General features: G+C 43.0%; 1 protein-coding gene across 6 annotated transcripts in view; it reads left to right on the top strand.

Annotated features, from left to right (window-relative positions):
- The window catches only part of samd11 (sterile alpha motif domain containing 11), a 76,166-nt gene extending 54,513 nt beyond the window's left edge, over window positions 1-21,653 (top strand). For 5 of the 6 annotated variants that reach the window (XM_058764102.1, XM_058764097.1, XM_058764099.1 and 2 more), the window contains 8 exons: window positions 2,497-2,652; window positions 9,327-9,471; window positions 15,058-15,173; window positions 15,804-15,882; window positions 16,089-16,813; window positions 18,325-18,449; window positions 18,888-18,998; window positions 19,866-21,653. In XM_058764102.1, the coding sequence (XP_058620085.1) occupies window positions 2,497-2,652; window positions 9,327-9,471; window positions 15,058-15,173; window positions 15,804-15,882; window positions 16,089-16,813; window positions 18,325-18,449; window positions 18,888-18,998; window positions 19,866-20,108 (1,700 nt within the window). In that variant the 3' untranslated portion in view covers window positions 20,109-21,653. The remainder of the gene's footprint in view (window positions 1-2,496; window positions 2,653-9,326; window positions 9,472-15,057; window positions 15,174-15,803; window positions 15,883-16,088; window positions 16,814-18,324; window positions 18,450-18,887; window positions 18,999-19,865) is intronic. The other variant, XM_058764098.1, reaches the window with a different exon arrangement.

The following is a 21,653-nucleotide window of genomic DNA, read 5'->3' as shown; positions in this document are numbered from 1 at the left end:
ATGAGGTGCAAACTCTCATGGCAATATTGTTGTTTTTGTTTGAGGTTATTTTGTTAAAAATGATTGTTGAGATTGATATTTTACTTTATGTTTTGAGCAAGACATTTACGTATACTGTATTGCAAAAATATTGGGACACCTAATGAACAGGTTTGACTACTTTAGTCATTTCTGTGAGTACAAATCATTATTACAAAATTAAGCATATAATGAAATTATAGGGAATTGTGTGCTTCTAATTTTATAGCAACAGTTTGGACAGGACCCTTTTCTATTCTAACATGACAATGTCTCTGTGTATAAGGCTAGGTTCAAAAAGAAATGATTGATTCTGTCAGTGTGGAAGAACTTAACTGGTCTGACTGATCCCAGCTGAACCCCTCTGGTGTGACTTTAAATGCAGAGCTTGAGCTAAAATCTCATCTCCAAACACCAATGAATTGTACATTAGAGCAGAAAAAGGCACTTCCAAAACTGTGGCAACAAAGATGGAAACATAATTCATGTATGTAAAAATTGTATTTCCATCTCGGTTGCAACAGTTTTGGAAGCGTCTAAAATGACTGTACCCATATGTACAAGTCAATGGCGTTTGGTAAAGAGTTTTTGGCTCAAGATCTGCATTTAAAGCCACACCAGAGGTGTTCAGCTGGGATTAGGACTTGGCTTTCTGCAGACCAGTCAAGTTCTTCCACACTGAATCAATCAATCATTTCTATTTGAACATTGTCTTAGAGGCATTGTCATGTAGAATAGAAAAGGGTCCTGTCCAAACTGTTGCTATAAAATTAACACAATTCCCTAGAATATCATTATATGCTTAAACATTAAAATTTGTACTCATGGAAATTACTACAGTAGTCAAACCTGTTCATTAGAAGGGGGGTGTTCCAATACTTTTGGCAATATAGTGCATGTCTGCCATGCTGAGGTCATTAATACTACTTAATAATACATTAATACATTAATATGAAGATTGTCAAAATTCCCAAGGACATTAAATTACCAAACACCAAATCACAGAAATTTGGGCCAATGAGATTTCACTGTGGGTGGAGTTATTCATTCTGGAATACAAAAAAGTAATGTTGATCAATATTTAATTAAATATTACTTTATTTTTGTATCAATCCAATATTCTAATAATAGAATTTCACATAACTGCATCTAGTATGTGACATCTGTATGTGTCGCAACACATCCACACCCAATAATCAGTCATCTGCGATCTCTCGTGTTTGGACAGCGTTTTATTTTGAGGCATTATCTGCTCACTCATCACCATGTAGCCAATCAGTACGGCTGCTGCAGTGAGAATGATAAATGGGTGTTATGTGTGTTTTAGTCCTGTGAATTACAGTTGGCTTGCGTCGGTCACCCGCTGTGGATTAGCATGGCTTTGGAATGCCGCTGATCTAATGTCTTGTGTCTGTGATCCATCACCACACCCAAACAACACAGCAATGTGTGTGCCTTTGTGTGCACATGTGTGTAGTTTGAGAGTGTAGCAGCTGTTGTTGTCTGAGGTCCTACCTCACACACAGCCACAGAAATACACACACACAGCTGGAGGGTAGTACTGATCTCAGTGCAGCAGGTATTACCTTTAATGAACAAAGCAGCCTGAAAAGCTGCAAAGGCTGGACTTAACATGGACTGTTCACCGACAGACCATAATACAAGCAGCTTTACACCTCAGATCCGAACCGTCATGTCTCCTGGAGCAGGTTTGTGTGTCATTCAAAACTGATTTGAGAATGCCGTGAAATTTCCTGAAATTGAAATGAGGTAGCAAACAGAAAGTACAGTTGTAATTCAAATTTGTGTGTTAGGAAGTGTAATTCACATGGAATTTAATTCAAAATGGATACAAAAGAGTTCTATTTCAAATGAACTCTCTATTCATCAGAAATAAAAAAAAATATATATTGATTTCCACACTCAAATATTAAGCAGCACAAATGTTTTCAGCATTGATAATGATAATTTAATGATTCTTTAGCATTCTATCTAATAAAGACATTCATAAAATCTCTCTCTGATAGTCTTTTAAAATCTCTCTTTCTCTCTATCTCTTTCACACACACACACACACACAGACATAGAGCAAAAGTGTTCATACTCACAATGCCTTAAAACATCATCCACATGAGCACACTCACACACACACCTGAAGCCTCTCGGGTGGATTATCTGGCGCTTGGCAGAACACACTCCCCCATCCCCTGCGCTGGGCCGCACTGCTTCTGTTCGCCTGCCCGGGGCCAAGCTCCGGTTTCAATGAGGAGGGTAAAATATCCCCCCTTCCACCTCTCTTCCTCCTCCCCATCTCTCCCCCAAGAATCTCTCCCCATGCGCTGGCTTGAGTTACTGCCGCCCAGCGTACCAAGGAGAACCGCACATAGGCTTCTCCTTCACTCAAACACTCAAACATCTCACATAAGATCACATAGTTTGGGACCAGCTGATTGAATTTTGCTGCTTCTCATCCCACAGAGAACTCTCACACGCCTGCGCTGGAGCCGGGCAGTCACATGACCCCCGAGGAGCACTACAGGCGCATGATGTCAGCTCTGAATGAGCATGGCTCTTTTGAGGAGCAGCAGCAGCGCCTGTACCAGCTGGCGAACAACATGGGCGTCCCGAGCCACGGTGAGTGTGCGTCACCTGTGTATGTGTGTGTGTGTGTGTGTGTGTGTGTGTGTGAGCTTGTTTCTGTATCCGCTCTAATTACCCATGTAGTCTTATTCCTGGATACCACACAAACAGCTAGAGCTCGACTGTGGAGATTACTGACAATTCTATTTGCGGTCTCAGCCCACCCAACGGTAGGATGTCAGAGTGGGTGATCTGTGACTACTGCCACACACAATAGTAAATAACACTGCCATTGGGCCCTGAGGTCGACTGGATCGATTTGGCCCTTTGATTGGCTGCAAGCCAACCCTCTAAATTACCAACACCATGAAAACGGCTCCTTTGCTCTTTTTTTCTTGTGCCTTTTCAAATTTACGATCACTGACGAGGTACCAGGGTTAACGGATGCGGATTTGTAAGATTTGTAAACCGAAATTTAGTGAGCATCATTTTGTTTTATTTGTTTGGATACATCTTAACTGCGCTCTAGAGCCTTGTTGACGTTTTTCTCTGAGAAACCGTTAATTGCATCCAGCTTTTATGGCCTTTTTTTCGGTAGCATAAATTGAATCAATCTCACATTCTTGCTAAATCTGAGAGCGTACGACTTTACATTTTATTTGATCAGTAATGATTCTTAATTACTGCTTGCAAATCCAAAGGGGGGAAACGCTATAAAGGGTTTAATTGCCCCTCTCGTACATCTGTAAGAAATTAGTGCCACTGTATGTGCCGTTCTCGTCTGGAATTTTATGACAGTGGTGCTGCGCTCTCCTGTCACCTCCACCTAATAGTTTCTCTATAATAGTTTCTACCGTTGCACCGAGGCACGTTGAGGATGAATTCACAGACAATTCCCTTCCCGATTCTGTCGAATCTTCCCTCGTCTCATCATTCGCACTCCTCCCTTTCACTTTCCCAGCTCAACTTCCTTCCACTCTCCATCTCTACTCCTCACATCCACCGCAACCACCTAAAAAAAGGTGTGGTTATTTGTGGAAAGGAATCTGAAGCTGAGAAGAAAAGACAGGGCGTTTACCCGTATGTGGGAAATCCAACGAGTGAAAGCAGCCGCGTGATTTGCAGGGTCACAGTCGGTTCCTCCCCTAGATTTCTGGAAAAATGTCAGGTGTATGGTTTCATAATGGTTGCCATTGAAAACAGACTCACCAGGCCAAGGTGCTGTTCCTCCCCTGAGGAATGCGAGCGTGCTGGCTTGCCCCTGCACGCTGAGCTCATAAGCCTACGATAAGGCCGTGCCAGTCAACCGCTGCCAGCATGCCTGGCTGCCAGGACTTTGATGAGTGAGATACCTATTCTCACCTTTTCACCCAATGGTCTACTGTATACATCTGTGAGGTTTCTTCAGTTTTTTTAAGGTACTGGTTTAGACAAAAATGTCATCGTTTAGTCATCCTTGTGTCGTTCCAGATCTGTATGACACAAAATGAGACATTGCACTGGTCATTCTTTTTCATGCACTTACAATGCAACTGGTACTGAGATTTTCAAGCTTCAGAAATATAAAAGACAGAAAGACAGAAATGTAAGTTGATCGCTGACAACAATGTCCAATTGGTGAATAAATAATCTTTTTGTGTTGGATCCTTTTAAAATTTCAAAGTGGATGCAAAAGCACCAAATCAGTATCATAACATTTGTCCTTTTTTAATGAATCAGCTGATTCAGTTCACAAGTCGGACACATTCAGTTCTCGGGTTTGACTAATTGACTCAGTCTGGTCACAGCTGTTTACAGCTCTCTGGAGAGGAAGATTATCAGTAAATAAGAACTTAAATTTCAGTTCTTATACAAATGTATTGTATGGCTTCAAAAATCTTTTAATAAAATGCACAAGTTGTATGGACCACTCTTATGATGCTTTTATGGTGCATTTGCATCCTTTTCGAAGCCAGAATAACCTTTTTTGTGACTGCAATCACTTATCTTCAAAATTCTCCTTTTTTTATTCCAAAGTAATACCGGTTTGGAATGATGCAAGGTTGAATACATAAAGACTTTTTCTAATTTTTACATAATTTAAATCTTTTATATTTATTTTTATTCAACACTTTTCTAATGTTTAGATTTGCAGTGCTTCTGACAAATTTGCTGGTTCTGACTGGCTGTCTGTCCCAAACATTCCCTTCCCACTCCTTCATATTTTACTTGCTTTCCCCCCTTTGTCCTCAAGTCGCTTTTAATTTATGTTCTTATTTGTTTTTTGTTGTTTCTTCAGCGCTATATAGCTCACACAGAGAGTTGCTTTTGACTTTTCTGGAGTGAGTTTTCAGAGAAACCTCTCTGGCGCAGGGAAGCGTCAGCCCCAGCTGTGTTTCTGTGTGTTTTCTGCTCTCTTCTTTACCTCCACGTGCCTCTATCTCCCTGCTCTCTCCTTTGAGATGCCTTCTTTCTATCTGGCTCCTTTCCTTTCTTCATATCTCTGCACCTTCCTTATGGCTCTGTCTTTATACTCCACCACTCACCCCACCCCCTCGTGTGTGCCTCTGAAGTGTGTCGGGAAGTGTTGATGCAGTGTTGGGTTCTATACAGTAGAGGCTCCAAAGACCCCTTGACATAGGCGGAGAGTAGGGCCAGGCCCTTCTGACCATTCCCCCCCCAGACACACGCACACACTCCCCCAGAACTCTCCACGCACAGCCCTGCTTTTATATTCTCTCTTTCTTTCCTCCCTCGTTCTTTCTCGCCTGATCCCCGCAGAGCATCCTTTCATGTGTTTGAAGTGGAGGCCCTGAAATGAAAGGCCGTGAAGGAGGCGCGGATAGGTTTGTGTGTGTGCGCGTTTGGGGGGTATAAGGTGTTGTGCACCTTTAGATTTGGCTATGATGCAGTTTCTATAACTCAACGTTGTGGCCATTCAGATTGATGGGGCCCATGTCCCTTTGCATTTTGGGCTGGATTTTGAATGCAAAATATCTCTTTATGCTTGATGACATGTCTCTTTCTTTGAATATTTATAATATACAATTTTTATACACACACACTACCATTCAAGAGTTTGGGGTAAACTTGGGTTATGTTTATTTTTGGAAGAAAAAAGTATACTTTTATCCAGCCTGGACACCATTAAATTGATAAAAAATTACAGACATTTATACTGTTACAAAAGATTTCTGTTTCAAATAAATGCTGTTCTTTTGTCCGTTCTATTCATCAAATAATCCTGAAACAAAATTTACTGCAGCGCGACTGTTTTTAACATTGATTATAATAAGAAATATGTCTTGAGCACTGAATACTGGAGTAATGACTGCTGAAAATTCAGCTCTGCAACACATTAATCAATAAAAAAATAAAATAAAATAAATAAATATAAATATATATAAATAGAACACAGAAAAATTAAAAAGTTATTTTAAATTGTAACATTTCAGAATATTACTTTATTATAATCATTATTATTATTGTGTAAAAATTATTACAATATATTTTTTGAAGTATTGTTGTTGTTGTTATACACCAAGCCTAGTGAAAATATTCTAGTGAAATAGGATTTGAACCTAAACAGAATGAATTTCACTAGACTGACACATCCTACGCTCGTGTAAGTGAGTCAGAACTGTCACTGGTGCCTCCTCAAAAAACTAGGTGCATGACGCCCCTGAATGAGAGTGAATTTGAAAAAGAGAAAAAAGGCTTGGGCTGCTCCGAGTTGCTTTTGGATCTGTCATCCCCCTGAAAGAATTCCCGATGAGTACTGTGTCTGTCAGCTGCTCCTGGCACACGTGGACCTGTTGTGCCATACAGAAGCTCTCAAAGGCCTGCCAATGCTTTACCACGGGAGCTCTGTATGTACGTGGTGCAGAGGAGACCAGATCTCCGTAGTTAAAGATACTGACTCAGATGATGCAAATTCGGGGTGTGACAGAGGATGCGAGGTGAATGTGGGTGGGAGATGGTAGCATGGGTGTCAGGATGTCACTGTTTGGATGAGTGGTGTGCTTGTACATGCAGCCCCAGGTGACCCTGTGCTAACTCTGTTGCAGGTTAAAGGGAATAATTCAACTGTGGGCAGCCGAGGAAAGGGCTTCAGAGCAGCTTTGAGTTTTACTAGATTTTGGGACTGTTTTACCCTGCTGGAAAGCCGATAGGTGTGTTTTGGAACATGGTGGTGGCAGCAGCAGATGGATATTAGAAGGTTTGTTGCTTGTCCGAGATGGTCTAGGTAGGAGTATCAGTGACATAATAGAAACCAGCTACCATTTTCCATAAAACACTCTCTGATTAGGCACTTCTTTTAAATATGTAATTACTTTGCGACCATTAAAAAAAAACGTATGTTCTATTTAGTGTAAATGTGTATAGTATGTGTCATTGTCATATGACCTACCAGTGTCACTGCCATTCACAGATCCTTTCTTGTGGGTTCATGGGATAGTATTGAGTGGGTCATACTTTTGCCTACTGTTTTATGAATGCTGTGAATTCGGACATGCTATATTGGAAGCATGCGATTTCGGATGCAGCCATCTATAAGCATTAGCCAGATTTTCTAGCAGGTTATAATGTGTGTGTGGACAGACTACAAATTTTTGGGGTAATCTGGAATGAGCATGTGACCAAATGACAAGCTTTGCTGCTTTTCCACGGTGCTTTTCCTTCCTTTTTTTTCATTCTTTTTTTATTCCCTCTCACGAGCTGTTAGAGGTTTGTCCGCTGTCAGTCCGGGCCCCCGCGGGGCAGTGCAATAAACAGATCAATACAGCGGGCCTGTGCACATTAATATCTGTCGCGGTGCCTCCGACCCGATCACTCAGGCCCACACGCCAGCCTCGGAAATGGCCGCCAGCTCCCGAGGGAACCATCTAATTAAAAAAGGGCCAGAGGAGAGAGGGAGCGAGAGATGAGAGTGAGGGAGAGGAAGAGAGGGAGGCATGCAGGATGGATTTTCTATTTAACACCCTTTCATTAGAGAGTGCGCTTCCTGTTGTGACCCTGTTAGTTTGGTAATGTTGGGAGATGGTCTGGGCTGGTCTAACATCACAGATTCAGGAGGGAGACCAGCGGCCCACTTATATTTCAGTCATGATATCTCAAAACAGCTTAAATCATAATTATTTATATATAGTTGTTTTCTAGCTTTGTTTTATTTTATTGCATTTTATTAGTGTTGTTTGCTAAGGATTAGTGAACTAACTCTTAACTATTATATTCCAGCACATCCTGCACTGTTTTATGCTACGAACATGAATGATACCTCAAATGGAGTCAAACTGAGTTTATTTTAATTAAATATCTTATATTTGTCAATAGGGCAGGACGATTTGGCCAAAGAATTATCAATTTTTTTCATATCAGTCAATATCGATAATCATTACAATAAATGTCAAATCTTTCTTTCTGTCACCAAAGTGAAAGTTGTAAAAACCAGACCATTAATTGTGGTTTTAAACTACTCTTTATGGTCAGAACATGACAAACGTTTCGCATTTTTGAATTCTTTTCACTTTTCCAGTCATTTTTCCTTAACAAAATAACCTTAGTCAATTCCTTAACATAAATACCTTAATAGAAAAATTTGTTTCTTAGTTTCTGCATGTTCTAATGAGAGATATTGTTTCAAATCAAGAAACAGGTTTGTGTTGCCTGATAATAATAAGTCTCTTAGAAATGCACATTTGATGTTTGAGTTTGGATGCAGATGTAAATTTATGTTCATTATCAGAATCATTAACATCTGGATAAATTGTAGCAACCTCAATTATTCTTAATTATTCTGACTATTTCAGTTTTATTAAAATGAACCATTGTTTTTCCATAGTAGCATTCATTTTGATCATGATAACCCCAGTTAAAACCACACATATAGCACCTCAATACCACTCAATAAAAATGTAACTATATGGTTACTTGGTATTTGTATGAAAAACAGTAGTCTAAGTACATTTAGTATAAATGCACAAATTCTATAACTATTATAATTATACTCCATTACTCCATTAATACATTCAATACATGTCTATGTTAATAATATAATAAAATTCAATATGAATATCCCACATTTCTGCCACAATACCATGGTGCAGTTACTGTTAATACAGTAAATCCATGGTAAATGATGGCAGTTTGTAGACTGAAAAGCCTTCTGACTGTATCGTTGCGCACAGTGTTTGTCCTGTTTGTCAGCTGTTTTTTCTGGCTTTAAACTAATTTAAATCACCAAATCATTTGTGTTCTTGAATTCAAGTGCTTTACACTGGATCTCACCGTGCTGTTTAGTGCTTGTGTGACCGAGACTCGTCAGCGAGTGAACGCTTCTGCTCTAGTGCGCTTGCACTGCATCACCAACTGTTATCGTTTTATCAAGGAAAATTATATTGCGATAATTATCGTTATTGATTTATCGCCCAGCCCTATTTGTCAATAAACAATGTGTTTCACCTACATTTATGTGCCATAATGCTCAGGGCTTAATTGGGATCTCCATGTTGAACAGTGTAGAAGTGACTCTGAAATATATGACCCTGGTTTTTCTTAAACAGATCTTACAGATTCTTATTTGCGGTGGAGTGTGAAGTCTTGCCTGTGTGGCGGTTAACGTATCCTGCTCTGGGACTCTTGGACTGAATCTTACAGTGTTGGTTCAGAGCTAGACTGACAGATTTGGCGCTGACAACACAGACCGGACGGGTTTCTCAATTTAACTGGTCTGTTCCTTCCATTCACAGAGCTGCTGCGTGTGCGTCAGGAAGCCATGGCTGCCGTTAGAAACCCGGGAGGAATGGAAGCTCACATCCCCACTGCAGGCAGCTCCTCCAGCCAGCGGCGCAAGCAGGGCCTTCCCCAACACAGAGACGCACACTTCCCTGAGCGGTAATGCACATGCACAAAATCGTGTTCTTTGGAATCTCTCTTTTGCATGCTTTTGATCTAAAATATCAGATTGTAAACTAAATGTATGTTCAGTCTGTCATATTAGTCTCTCCTCCTTTTGCTTTGAAATGGCCAGAACATATTACAACCCAACATGGTGTCCTAACCAGACATGATGCAACAAGTTTTAGTGACAAGCATCTATCACTATCTCGACTAAAAAGTTTACTGTCAAATTATGTGGCAAAAGACTTTGGGCCAATGAGATTTCACAGTGGATGGCACTACCTAGTGCGATGCAGAAATAGAGATCAAACAACTGACAAAATACCCTATCCCTTGTTACTTGTTATGCTGTCACCTCGTTTAAGGAAAACTTAGATTTACACAGAAGAGATCGCTTGGACAGTGGCTGAAACCACACATTGACTCTAGATTGTAGTGTAAAAGTGGATGAGATGTAAGCGTGCATGTGCGTTTGGTTGATAAATGCCCTTCTGCTGAATGGAAACCTCTGAGGCACACTTTAAGACCACGGATACAGGAAAAAATGCTAAGCTTTAAAATAACATGAATATTTTACATTAATAATGAAGCCAACATCCGACTCTAATGAATACTGCATGCATGTTGGAGTGGGTGACTGCCTGCCGAAGAGAAAAGAGGGAAAAATTGAATTATGCACCAAAGTAACGGAAGAGGGAAAAGGGAGGGAAAAATGGAAGTTGGCGTTAAGGCCACGGAAAGAATAGAAAATCCACTTAATGGGATGTGCCAGTGGGTATGATCTCTGCGTATGACCTCTTTGCAACCCTGTTCGATTTGATCTTGTCATGAGGCATTTATAGGGCTCAGGACCGAACGGGTCGCTAGGACAACACACGCCGTTCCCCCTCCCTGCAAGGTTTCTCCCCCCGAATATCTTTCCTCCTCCCTCTCTCCTCATCTCAGCAAGGCCACTGTGCTTGCGGCGCTCCCCTCCGCCTCCAAACAAAGCCCGGGCAGCGGGAGTAGGCAGGTAATTGCTTGTCGATTATTTATGTGGCGCGGGAAGCTGGAGGATCGATAATGGGCCGGCGAGGCGAGGCGGTAGGGAGGAAGTGAATTGGGAGGGGTCGCCCAGCGTGGGTGGGGGAACTCTGTTCGGTTCCTGGCCCAGCGCAGCATCATGTCAGGAGCTCAGCATGCAGCTTTGACCAGCCAGCCGCCGCAGCTCCGCCAGCTCACGGTAATTAGCCACACAGGACCGCTGATGTTAACGAGGCCTGCACACTTCCTAGGTTGTGGGTGAAAAGAGGGAGGGAGGAAAGTGTTTTTTTTTTTCTCGCTTCTACAAGCTCATTTTTTTGTTCATCGGTTCTTTAACCCTTTGTTTGACTCTTTTGTTTGAGCTCGGAAAATTGTAAAACTGATACAATGCACATTTATGGGTTAAAGTACCCAATTATGTCATTGTTTACTCGCCCTCAGGTTGTTACAAACCTCTCACCTTCACCTTTACCTTCTTTGTAACACAATATGAGAAACTGTTTTCTCTTCTATTCAATTACAATGAGCATGGACCAAAGATTTCAAGCTTACAAAATGCCAAAAAAAAAAGGGCCATAAAAGTGTTACAAGTGGTCTATATGACTTGTGTGCTGGGCATGTTTTTAAGAGTTAATGAGAAAAACAGCAATTTGTGAACTTTTCGAGTTGGATCTTTTGCATTAATCATTTAATTTGGTTTGCAAAATCAGTTCACAGAAACACTTTTGGATACATATATGGTGCTTTTATGTCCTTTATAAAGCTTGAAAACTTCAGTCCCTATTCATTAAAATTGTATGTAAAAGAGCAACCAGTGCAGTCTTCGAAATTTCGTCCGAGAATATGACAGTTGATATATGTATGTGTGTATATATCTGTCTATATCTATGTATGTATCTCTCTATATCTATCTATCTATCTATCTATCTATCTATAAATATAGATAGATAGATAGATAGATAGATAGATAGATATATGTGTGTGTGTGTTTGACCTGGATGTTTGGGTGGGCTATAAGCTTTTAGCACAGACCGTGTGACATTGCAAACCCTCTAAAGCATCGACAGAGAGTCGACCAGGCTAAAACGGTGAGCCGGAAGCCATTCCTCAAGCTCACCTTTCTATCGACTCTCCATAATTGATTATCTGACGCCCATTAGTGGCTATTGTTAAAAACAAATCATTACCAAGATCAATAGTCCTGCAGCCACGGCCGGCCATTTGTCTGGGTTTAAATGGCAGATTGCATTTAGGGAATCTGCAAGGCAAATCCTAATGTGTTTGGCATGTGGGGCAGCACAAGCAACAGACAGTGGTCTGGGGTGGGGGGCGGTGGGTGAGCAAGAGCCTTATGCATTTTAATGTGCTTCCTGTGCAAATGTGTTCCCGCCTCGAGTCAAGGCGAGGCGGGCACGGTGTGGCGAGCGGCTAATCCCCCGCGCTCCTCTCATTAAGGGCCATCCTGTCAGCTCCGCTCCACTTTTCTCTCTCTCTCTTTCTCGTCTGGCCAGTATGGTGCTCTGCCTCCGCCTTTACATACACACAAATACACACACACACACACATATGCACAACGCTCCACACCGCCGTTGCTTTCAGGCAGGGAGCGACGCCGCTGCCACTCTGACAGGTCGTCACACATGAGCGAACACAAGTGGCGTCTACTTGCCCTACCGCCAGCTAGGTTGCGAGAGAGAGCTAGAGAGAGATCGACAGATAGAGAAAAGGATAGACGGAGCAGGGTGGAGGAACGGAGGCATTTCTCAAAAGATGTAGAGGTAATTAAGCCAGTAAACTGAGAAGCAGTCAGTGTACTGGAAATAAATTTAACACATTTTTAAAGCTGCCTCGTGCAATTTCTTTTAATGTTAAAATACTTCCCTCTATCTCTACTTTAAGGGATGCTTCACCCAAGATTTAAAATACTGTCATCATTTACTGTATTATTTTTTTTAATCTGTGAAACACAAAAGATATTCTAAAGAATGAAAGTAAATGGGGTAGTAACACTGAGAAATTTTTTAAATATCAATATCATTTAAATTCGATCTGTGAGAGAATTTTAATTTTTGGGTGAATCTCTTTATTGCACAGAAAAAAGTTAACTTTTTTTTTTTGCCACTAGTCAAACACTGCAGCTTTTAAATTTACATTTTGAATATTATATGTTAGAATACACATTAAAGCAGAATCAGAGTCCCTGCTATCTGTCATATCGCTCTGTTTTTTCCTTGCTCTCTACCCCATTTTTCTTTTTCTGTGGGCCAAAGACCCAGAGTGAAACGGTTAATGCTTGCCTCATTCCAAAATTGCTTCCTATAAAAGGAGAAGCACGTCTGCCGGGCACGTCTCCCCATGATTACAGCTAATTACTATCGAGCGGACGCCTCGCGGCCCCAGTCATGCAGCTTTAATTGACCGTTATTCATCTGTGGGCCACGCAGGGCGGCGCAGAGTTTGGCAGGCCTGGCCAGCGCCGCCCGGGCTAATTGTGAGGCCTGAGGGATTAGGCCAGGTGATTACACACTTCACAGTGTAATTACATAAGCATGGCTGGGCTGCCGGCCCGACTCCCGGCCCCAAGGTCACGCGCTGCCTTCTTCCAGATTAATTGGAGCTGCCACAGAAGTGCGAGGCACCGCCGGAAAGCGGTTATACGATTAGCATTAACATTTCAACAGCCGCCCGATCGATCGATGATTTCCCCCCTTTGTGTCTCTCCACACCTTCCTCCGCCCCTCTGTCACACACACACACACACACACACACACACTCATTCCATGTCTCCCTCTGTTTTTTAGATTTCTTCTTTGTTTTTGCTCAAGGAAGACACGCAAGGGCTATTTAGCTACGAAATGACGTAAAACCTAAGTAGAGCACAGCAAAATGTGGCTTCTCTCCTCATTTCTGATGGGTTTTTTTTGTGTTTTTTTTCGTCTCTTCTATTTGGATGTTTATGTGTTTGTGTTGTGCTGTGTTGCTCAGTCTCTCTCCCCCTGGAGCAAGCGTTGCTCAGTCACAAGTACAAAGCAACTGCGCTGTTCTTTCGCTTGCTTCAGGCACATTGGGTTTCATTTATATTTATGCATGTGTGAGCGTGAGTTTTGAGGGGCTCAGTGAAGAGTTGCTGTAAATGGAGGGGCTTGCATTGGCATAGGAGCAGTAAAAAGCTTTAAAAAGACACTGCAGCATCTGCCTGGATTTCAACACCTCGCCACTAGCAGTCATAGTACACGTCTTCATATTTTCCCCTCCTTCCTTTTCTCTCCTTACCCCTCCTCTCATTTTCTTCTCCCCCGCCAGGGCTCAATAAAGGCAGCCGCTGTATTGTATACGAACAGCCTGTGTTCTCCGCCTGTACAAAAGGAAAAAAATATAATTGAGGCTACGCGACACGCCACCTTTTTATTGGCTGAATACAGCGGAGAGAGACAGGAAGAGGAGGGGGATGTATGCATGTGTGTTGGGGTGGAAGAGGAAGAACTGTGTTAATTAGTGGGTGCTTCAGCCTGTAGCCCGGGCGAGGCTGGGGGGCCGCCCCAGCTGTCGGAGTATGACATGCTCTTATTGTGCATTCAGGCCTCATTACCAGAGTGGCAGGGCCACAGAGCGCGGTAGAGCAAGAGGGAGGGAGCGAGAGCGAGGAGATGATGGAGGTTGTGGTGGTGGTGGTGGGGGGGCAAGGATACAAACAGTGCCGCTGTCCGCAGCGTGACAGGACTGATGAGGGGCTACGGTGGCTCGCGTGCACCGGGGGGAGCGATAAAAATAACCGATGGAAGAGAACGCAGCATTACCATAACACCACACAGCCATATTGTATTAGACTTTGGAAACCTGTATTGCTAGTACATTGCACCATCACATTGTAGTAACAGATTGTTGGCAACCTGTTCATTACCATAATGTTGTTTAACTGTGTATCTCCTTAAAAAACCTGAATCATTACCGTAACACCACATGAACATATTAAACTGTTGGAAATCTGTATTGTTAGCATACCGCAGCATAACTAAAACAGACTGTTAAAATCCTGTGTCATTACCATAACACCGTACAGCTGTACCTGGCTTAAAAATCCTGAATCATTACAATAACACCACACAGCCGTATTAGACTGTTGGAAATCTATATCATTAACAGTCTGGTACAGATGTAAACTGTTAGAAAAACCCTGTATCATTACCATAACACCACACAATAAGAAACTGCATGTAAGTAACAATTTACTAAAGTCATCATGACATGCACTTATACATGTTCTTTGTTTATTTTGAGTGATTCATGTGTGTACGTTACTCCAAAGAAAAAAATGATCTTTGCAATCTAAATCTAAAATATTTTTGTTTCACTGTCTTAAAAAGTTAAATGTGTTGTTAACACTGTTTCATGATGACTTTAAGCAGGTTGCTAAAGGTACACATCCCGTGCCAGTAAGAACAGCAACAGAAGTTGCAAACATTGTACAATACTGTTGCAGTGCTAGTCATGTGCGATGGAGACGTAGAAAAACAGTAGCAGTTGGTTGATGATGGTGTTTTTTGTTTGTGTACACAGAGACATATCGCACCCTCCTCCATTGCTGTCCCCGCAGAATGCTCCTCACATTGCTCTGGGGCCTCACCTGCGTCCCCCGTTCCTGGGCATGCCTTCTGCCCTCTGCCAAGCCCCAGGTGAGCTAGCTCTGCCAGATGTAACACACCCTCACATTAACTCCAAGCTCATTTAACCTGGGAGTTCCTTTAATGGGTTATGGGTTATTTTCCACCCATATACACATTCAAGAAAGGTCTCTGATCAAGCTATTTAGATTTAGATTTGTCTCACATTTACAGTAGCCCCTCAAAATAATTTACACACACAAAAAAATATACAATTGTCTTTGCATCATTTAACAAAATATCAACTTCTGTGTTGTACAATAGCATTTAAATGAATAAAGCACAAGTGGACTTTTCAAACAATACTTGAGGTTTGTTAGGTTTAAAATTATACAAAAGGACACTTTCTTGTGGTCAAACATGTAACATGTCCATAGTTAATGTCATAAACTATACCTGTGTTACTCTGCTGGGACACCTGTGTGAATTTGAGAAGAGCTGACTTTGTATATCCACTAAAAATGACCTTGAGACCAGTTGGTAAAATGTAATTGCAAAAATGACTCAAAGCAAAAAGGTTTAGCATCATTTATTTGGAGCAACTGTATTGATTACCATGTTGAATAATGTGAAAAAATTGTGAACACTAGATGTATATTGTATACAGATAGATGTATTTCTTATTTTGCCATTGTCCTGTAGGTTATGGTTTCCTGCAGCCTGCTCAGGCAGAGATGTTCGCCCGTCAACAGGAGATTCTTCGTAAACAGAATCTTGCTAGGTAATGTTATAGAGCTGCACAGAGAAACGTGTCTCAGACTCTTATTTAAATTGATGTTTGAGCAACTGCTTGTACTATAGCAAAAGATAGAATTAATTGATGATGTGTGGAATTTCATATTATTATGTAATAGTTGCAAGCTTCTCTCAGGAAATATTTATTTCCAAGTTGCAGCGCGTCTCTCTGATTGTGGATTGTTCCTCCAGGTTGGAAATGTCTGCTGAACTGTTGAGACAGAAGGAGTTAGAGAACCTCCACAGGCAGCGACTGCTGGCGGACCCGCTGGGCCTGCATCCTGGACTCCCTGCAGAACACCCTGCCTTGCGCAGCCTGCAAGAAATCCCAGAGGGCCACCCACTCCGAGAAGAGCTCAATCGCCGCAACGCCATGCTGGTTTTGCGGCACAACAACACCCCATTACTCTCCCTCAACCACCAGGGGGCAGCAGCAGGCACTTCCTCTAAAGACCTTAGCAACAGGAAGAGCTTGAGGAAAGGAGGACCACTCAGAGGGGACCAACAAGGGGGTTCATCTGAGACTAAAGAGATGCTTGGGGAGGGCTGTGCACGGGACGGAGAAATAGAGGGACAGGATGAAGACATGAAAGACTTTGAGAATGATGCAGAGGTTGGGGAAGACAGGCCTGAGAGGCTTTCCAAAGTTGACGGACATGGTCTCGGTTCAGAGGTGTGCCAAGGCAAGGATGTGACCAAGTCTAGTGAAGCGGTGAAAGAGCTGGGGGAGGGTTCAGGAAGGCTCAGTGCTCCATGTAGCTCCACTGGCCAAGAGTCACCAACCCACCACCTCTTCACATCAGGACTGAGCAAGAGCGAGGCCAAATACCTGCCACCAGGAATCCCACCCTTACCCACTTTGCCTGGACAAGCTCTGCCCTTCACCTTTCCATACACCAGCCCTTACTTTCACACCGGTAAGTTTACAGCTCTTTAGAATTCAGATAACAAAACCCAATCACATCCAATAAGAGATACTGCATTTTAGAGACATTTATGGCGCTTTTCCACTGCATGGTACGGCACGGTACGGTTCAGTACGGCTCGCTTTTGGGGGGTTTTCCACTGGGTACAGTACCTGGTACTTTTTTTAGTACCACCTCGGTCGAGGTTCCAAGCGAACCATACCGTTACCAAAACGTGACGTGTAAACTCTGCTGATCACTGATTGGCCGGAGAAAATCGTCACTGCCGGCGTCATTGAACTTGCGGCACGAGACACAACAGACCCGCTAGATTTAAATCAGCAGCCAGCGAAGGATCGAATGCGACTGTTTTGAATGAGCGCACCTTTCTTTTAACAACCAAAAAACGTCTGTTTCGTTGTCAGTCGAGGAAGTACAGACTGTCCTCTCATTGATAGCCGAGGAGCGGATCCAGCGAGAGCGTGATGGAGCGACGCAGAATTAAAAAGTTTTTCAGGAGTCACGGCAGTAGAGGCAAACTGAGCCGAACTGAGGCGTGCCGTGCCGTGCCGTTCTGAAGCCGAGCCGAGTCGTACCACGCAGTGGAAAAGCGCCATTAGGGACAGTTTTTATATACGAAATCCTCCAATTCCAATTCAGCAAACTCGCCTGATGCACTCCTTATTTAAAACGAACATACACAGCACTAGTGTTAGTGACACCATATGCCTGCTCCTCAACTTTAACAATCTGTAAAATCTGGAGTTCAAATAGTTATTCCTTGTCCTCAGAGAGACAGAAAGAGTGAACACGAGAGTTAGAGAAACTGAGAAATTGAGCCCAGAGTGCAAGCAAGCCCAGAGCAAGTTTTAATGGAAAATGAGTCTCCTAATGAGGAAGTGACCAACTCAGAGAGAAGCTGAGCTAACCCTCCTCAGGCATTCTAGCAAATACTGAACATGCAACATACAAAAAGATTTTGGCTCACACACAAAAATGCACCAGTATACCAACATACAAGTCCCATCATACCTTTGATTGGATGAGACAGAGAGCGAACCAGCACACAAACACGACTTCTTAAAAAATAGTTCCAACAGCTAAAATTCGGTCACTGACAAAATGAAAGAAGGCAGGAACATGCATTTGGGGTTGTCCCTCAAAGTTACTTTCACAACACGACAGAATTGTGTGGTGAAAAATTCTTTCAAGAGCTATCAACACATTAAAGAAGCATATAAGGTTTAGCCCCGCATTAATATCTAGTTAAAGGCTAGTGGCTGATGTGTTTTACCACACCTAACTTGAATGAGTGCAGAGCAACCTCGGCCATCTGAAATGCATTACCTGCTCCAGCTGAGAGACCTCCCCCAGGAAGGGGCCCTGTCGCTGACCTTTACTAAACTCTGTAATAGGCAGGGTCAATAACAGAGCGGTGTGTAGGCGCAAGCGTGCGTGTAAGGGGACAGGGGGCCTTCTGTCTCTAATGATTTCTGCTTCCTCTCGGCCCGGCGGGCCCACAGGCGCCATGGGAGGTCTTTTCGTGGACGGAGAAGAGGCGGGAGCAGCCGAGGACATCAGCAAGTGGAGTGTGGAGGAGGTGTGCAGCTTCATCAGCAGCCTAGCAGGCTGTGGGGAGTATACACAGGTGAGGACAAGAGCAGGAGCAGAGCATTGGACGCCTCCTCTCCTCCCCCTGCCTTTAACAGGGGCTACTGGAGACATACAGTACAGCACAGAATGAAGATCATGTGCTGCAATTCGTAGACGAGAACATTAGACCAGAATAGCTTGATTTAGATGTTTCTAGAGAGTACTTTAAAAAGTTAGAAGGCCGCTCTGCGCTGCTCTTATCTTTCTCACTCACAGCTCTGTCTCACACATCTCACCACACTGGATATCACTCTGTCGCATGCGCAACGCATCACCAAAACCCCCACTGTCGACCATAGCACACCTCATTTCACTGCAGATGCTGAGTGTGCATGAGCCTCCCCGTGGAATGAGAGTCACGTGAATTGTGTGCATGTGGAGTGAATTGGTGCATGTTCATCAACATCAGCTGAAGCCAATTCATCTCTTTCAGGTCTTCAGAGAGCAGGCCATCGATGGCGAGACTCTGCCACTGTTGACGGAAGACCACTTGCTCAACAACATGGGATTGAAACTAGGGCCTGCCCTCAAGATCCGCTCTCAGGTAAAAAAAACAACAAAAAAACAGGGGTGTCAAATCCTGCTCCTGGAGGGCCCACTGTCCTGCAGATTTCATGCAGACCTTACTTCAACACACCTCTCTGTCAAGTAATCCTGAGAACTTGATTAGCTGATTCAAATGTGTTTAAATAGCTGTAAATAGGGCATAGCCAAACACTACAGGACAATAGTTCCCCAGGAGCAGGACTGTACAGAGGACAAGAAGTTGCAATAATAGTGGGCAGATATACCATAGAGAAAGGGTGGGCAACTCTGTCCTCACTGCCCTGCAGAATTGAACTCCAACCCTAATCAAACGCACATGAACAAGCTAATCAAGATCTTCAGAATTGCAGGTGTTACAGGTGAGTTTGATCAGGGTTGGAGCTAAACTCTGCCAAACAGAGGTAATCCCAATGGCCAGAGTTGCCCATCCCTGCCATAGAGCAAGAGTGTCCTATTCTGCTTCTTGAGGTCCACTTTCCTGAGTTTAGCTTCAACCCTAATTAAACACAACTGAACAAGCAAATCATGGTCTTCAGGATCACTTAAAACATCTTTAGGGGGGCTAGAAGAACTTCCGGCTATAAGATATTTGTAATTTTTACACCTGTAGGGGAACTTTCGTAACCTTGCCCACAGCCCCATTAACCTATAGCAGGGATAGGCAATTTTGGTCCTAGAGAGTTTAGCTCCAACCCTAATCAAACACACCTAAACAAGCTAATTAATGTCTAATAAATTCTGCATTCATTAATCTAAGCAGACATGAAAGCAATCATCTTGTATCACTGGTACTGTACATCCTTGTGCACTTCCTGATGGGTGTACAGTGTGAGAAGTAACGCTGGCATGTGGCTGTTTTCCTCAGGTGGCGCGACGTATTGGCAGAATATTCTACATGACCAGCTTCCCGCTGGCCCTCCCGCTGCCGCCATCTGCTCTGCGCCCCACAGACAGAGACCCCCTGCCCGCCGAGACCCGCCCTCCTTCTACCGGCAGCACTTCCTCCCCATTCAGCGTGCCCCCTCCTGCCTGCCGCGCCTCTCCCAAACAGGAGAACGGAAACCCCTCCTCAGCGGGAGCTTACGACTCCACTAAACCTCCCTCGTAGAATTGGCCATTAAAACTCTTGACTGCTTCTCCATATGGCAGAGGCAGTGCTTCAGGGAGGAGGTAAAAACGGAGAGAGAGGGCATGAAGGGGGCCCTCTTTGAACTATTCTTTCCTTCCTCTTACCCCCTCTACCCCCCCTCCCGAAAATAAAAAGCAAACTTGAGGACCTTTATGCAGAGGCACTTAATCTTTTTAGGAAAAGTGTGGAGAAATGTGCAGAAAGACGAGAGAAACTGATGAAACGACACAGGCTAAAACAGCTCCACCCTTCGCAGCGGCTGTGTGGAAGCCAAAATCCAAAGATGTGCAAATAGGGACTTGGGGACGAGACAGGAAGCGTTAGAGTGTGCGAGAGATGAACGTGAGCAGACAGCTGCTCTTAAACGGCATGCCAGAAGGAAGGGAGACGCATCCAGCGAACGTACGAGGTACACATACGACATTCTTTTGTGTCAGATGTTGTGGGAAACCAACATTCGCTGCGATGAACTCTTGTGGTACCTAACATTCTCGGGGAGCGGTGAACTTCGAAAGAGACGCTTTCTTTTTCTGCATTCACGCCAACTCCTCCTCCAACTTCCAGCCGTTTTAAATTTTCTGGAGTTGGTTTCGCTTCGAAAGACTAAATCCTCCAAAGAGGAGTAAATATGAAAACAGGATGGAACTCATTTGCAGTCTTGACCAGTGCAACTATGCATTCCACAGTCCAAAACCAAAGATGGATGGAAGTGGAATTTTCAAACGAGATCTAGCGTTGATCTCACCAGTGATGAAACAAGGTACACATACAGGGCGCCGTACTGAAGGAGGTGAAATGGAAAAGGACCTCAAAAAGAGAGACATGTAAAGCACTTAGACTTCCTGTGACCAAAAGCCATCAGCCAAAGCAATGGCCCAAACTCTCACCCGACAAACATCTGGGCCCGTTTTAGTTTCACGATCCCACGAAAAAAGAGCATTAGGGAAGGATGGACATCCCTCCCGATGCCTGTCCATAGATGGATTAATGCCATTGTGAGGTCACACTTACTGCTGTGGGAAAGACATGTTATCCTGAATTGTACAGAAACATGCTCAAGATGAGAATATACTGAAGATGAAATAAGTGGTACGTTTTGTTAAATGTAGTTGCACGAGTTAAAAATCTTTATTACTGAACAAAATGTGACTGGCTGACTCGGTGGTACTTTTGTTCATCTTTTTCTGTTTGCTGTGTATTCCAGTTGTAATAATCATGAGCCCCAATCTTAAATGCCACTTCAGCATATAAATGAGAAAAAAAAATATTTATAGGAATTTGTTTGCTGTAGTTAGAGCAACGAAATATTAAATTGTCCTTAAATTGATCCCAAAGAACAATACTTTTCTCTTTGTTGCAGGGAAATGGAAGGCACAAAGCTCTTTATGCAAATCTTTGAAATTGTTTTTCTTTTTAAATATGTAAGCAATTAATTAAAATCGTCTCTAGATTTCCCATCAATGTTTTGTCTTCATCCTATTTTTCTATTCTCTGCTGGGTGAAATAAATCCTATTGCAAACTTG

This window comes from Onychostoma macrolepis, chromosome 23 (assembly GCF_012432095.1).
Source record: "Onychostoma macrolepis isolate SWU-2019 chromosome 23, ASM1243209v1, whole genome shotgun sequence".
Taxonomy (NCBI): Eukaryota; Metazoa; Chordata; class Actinopteri; order Cypriniformes; family Cyprinidae; genus Onychostoma; species Onychostoma macrolepis.
The sequence above is the reverse complement of the archived record's forward strand: the minus strand, read 5'-3'. Positions and strand labels throughout refer to the sequence as shown.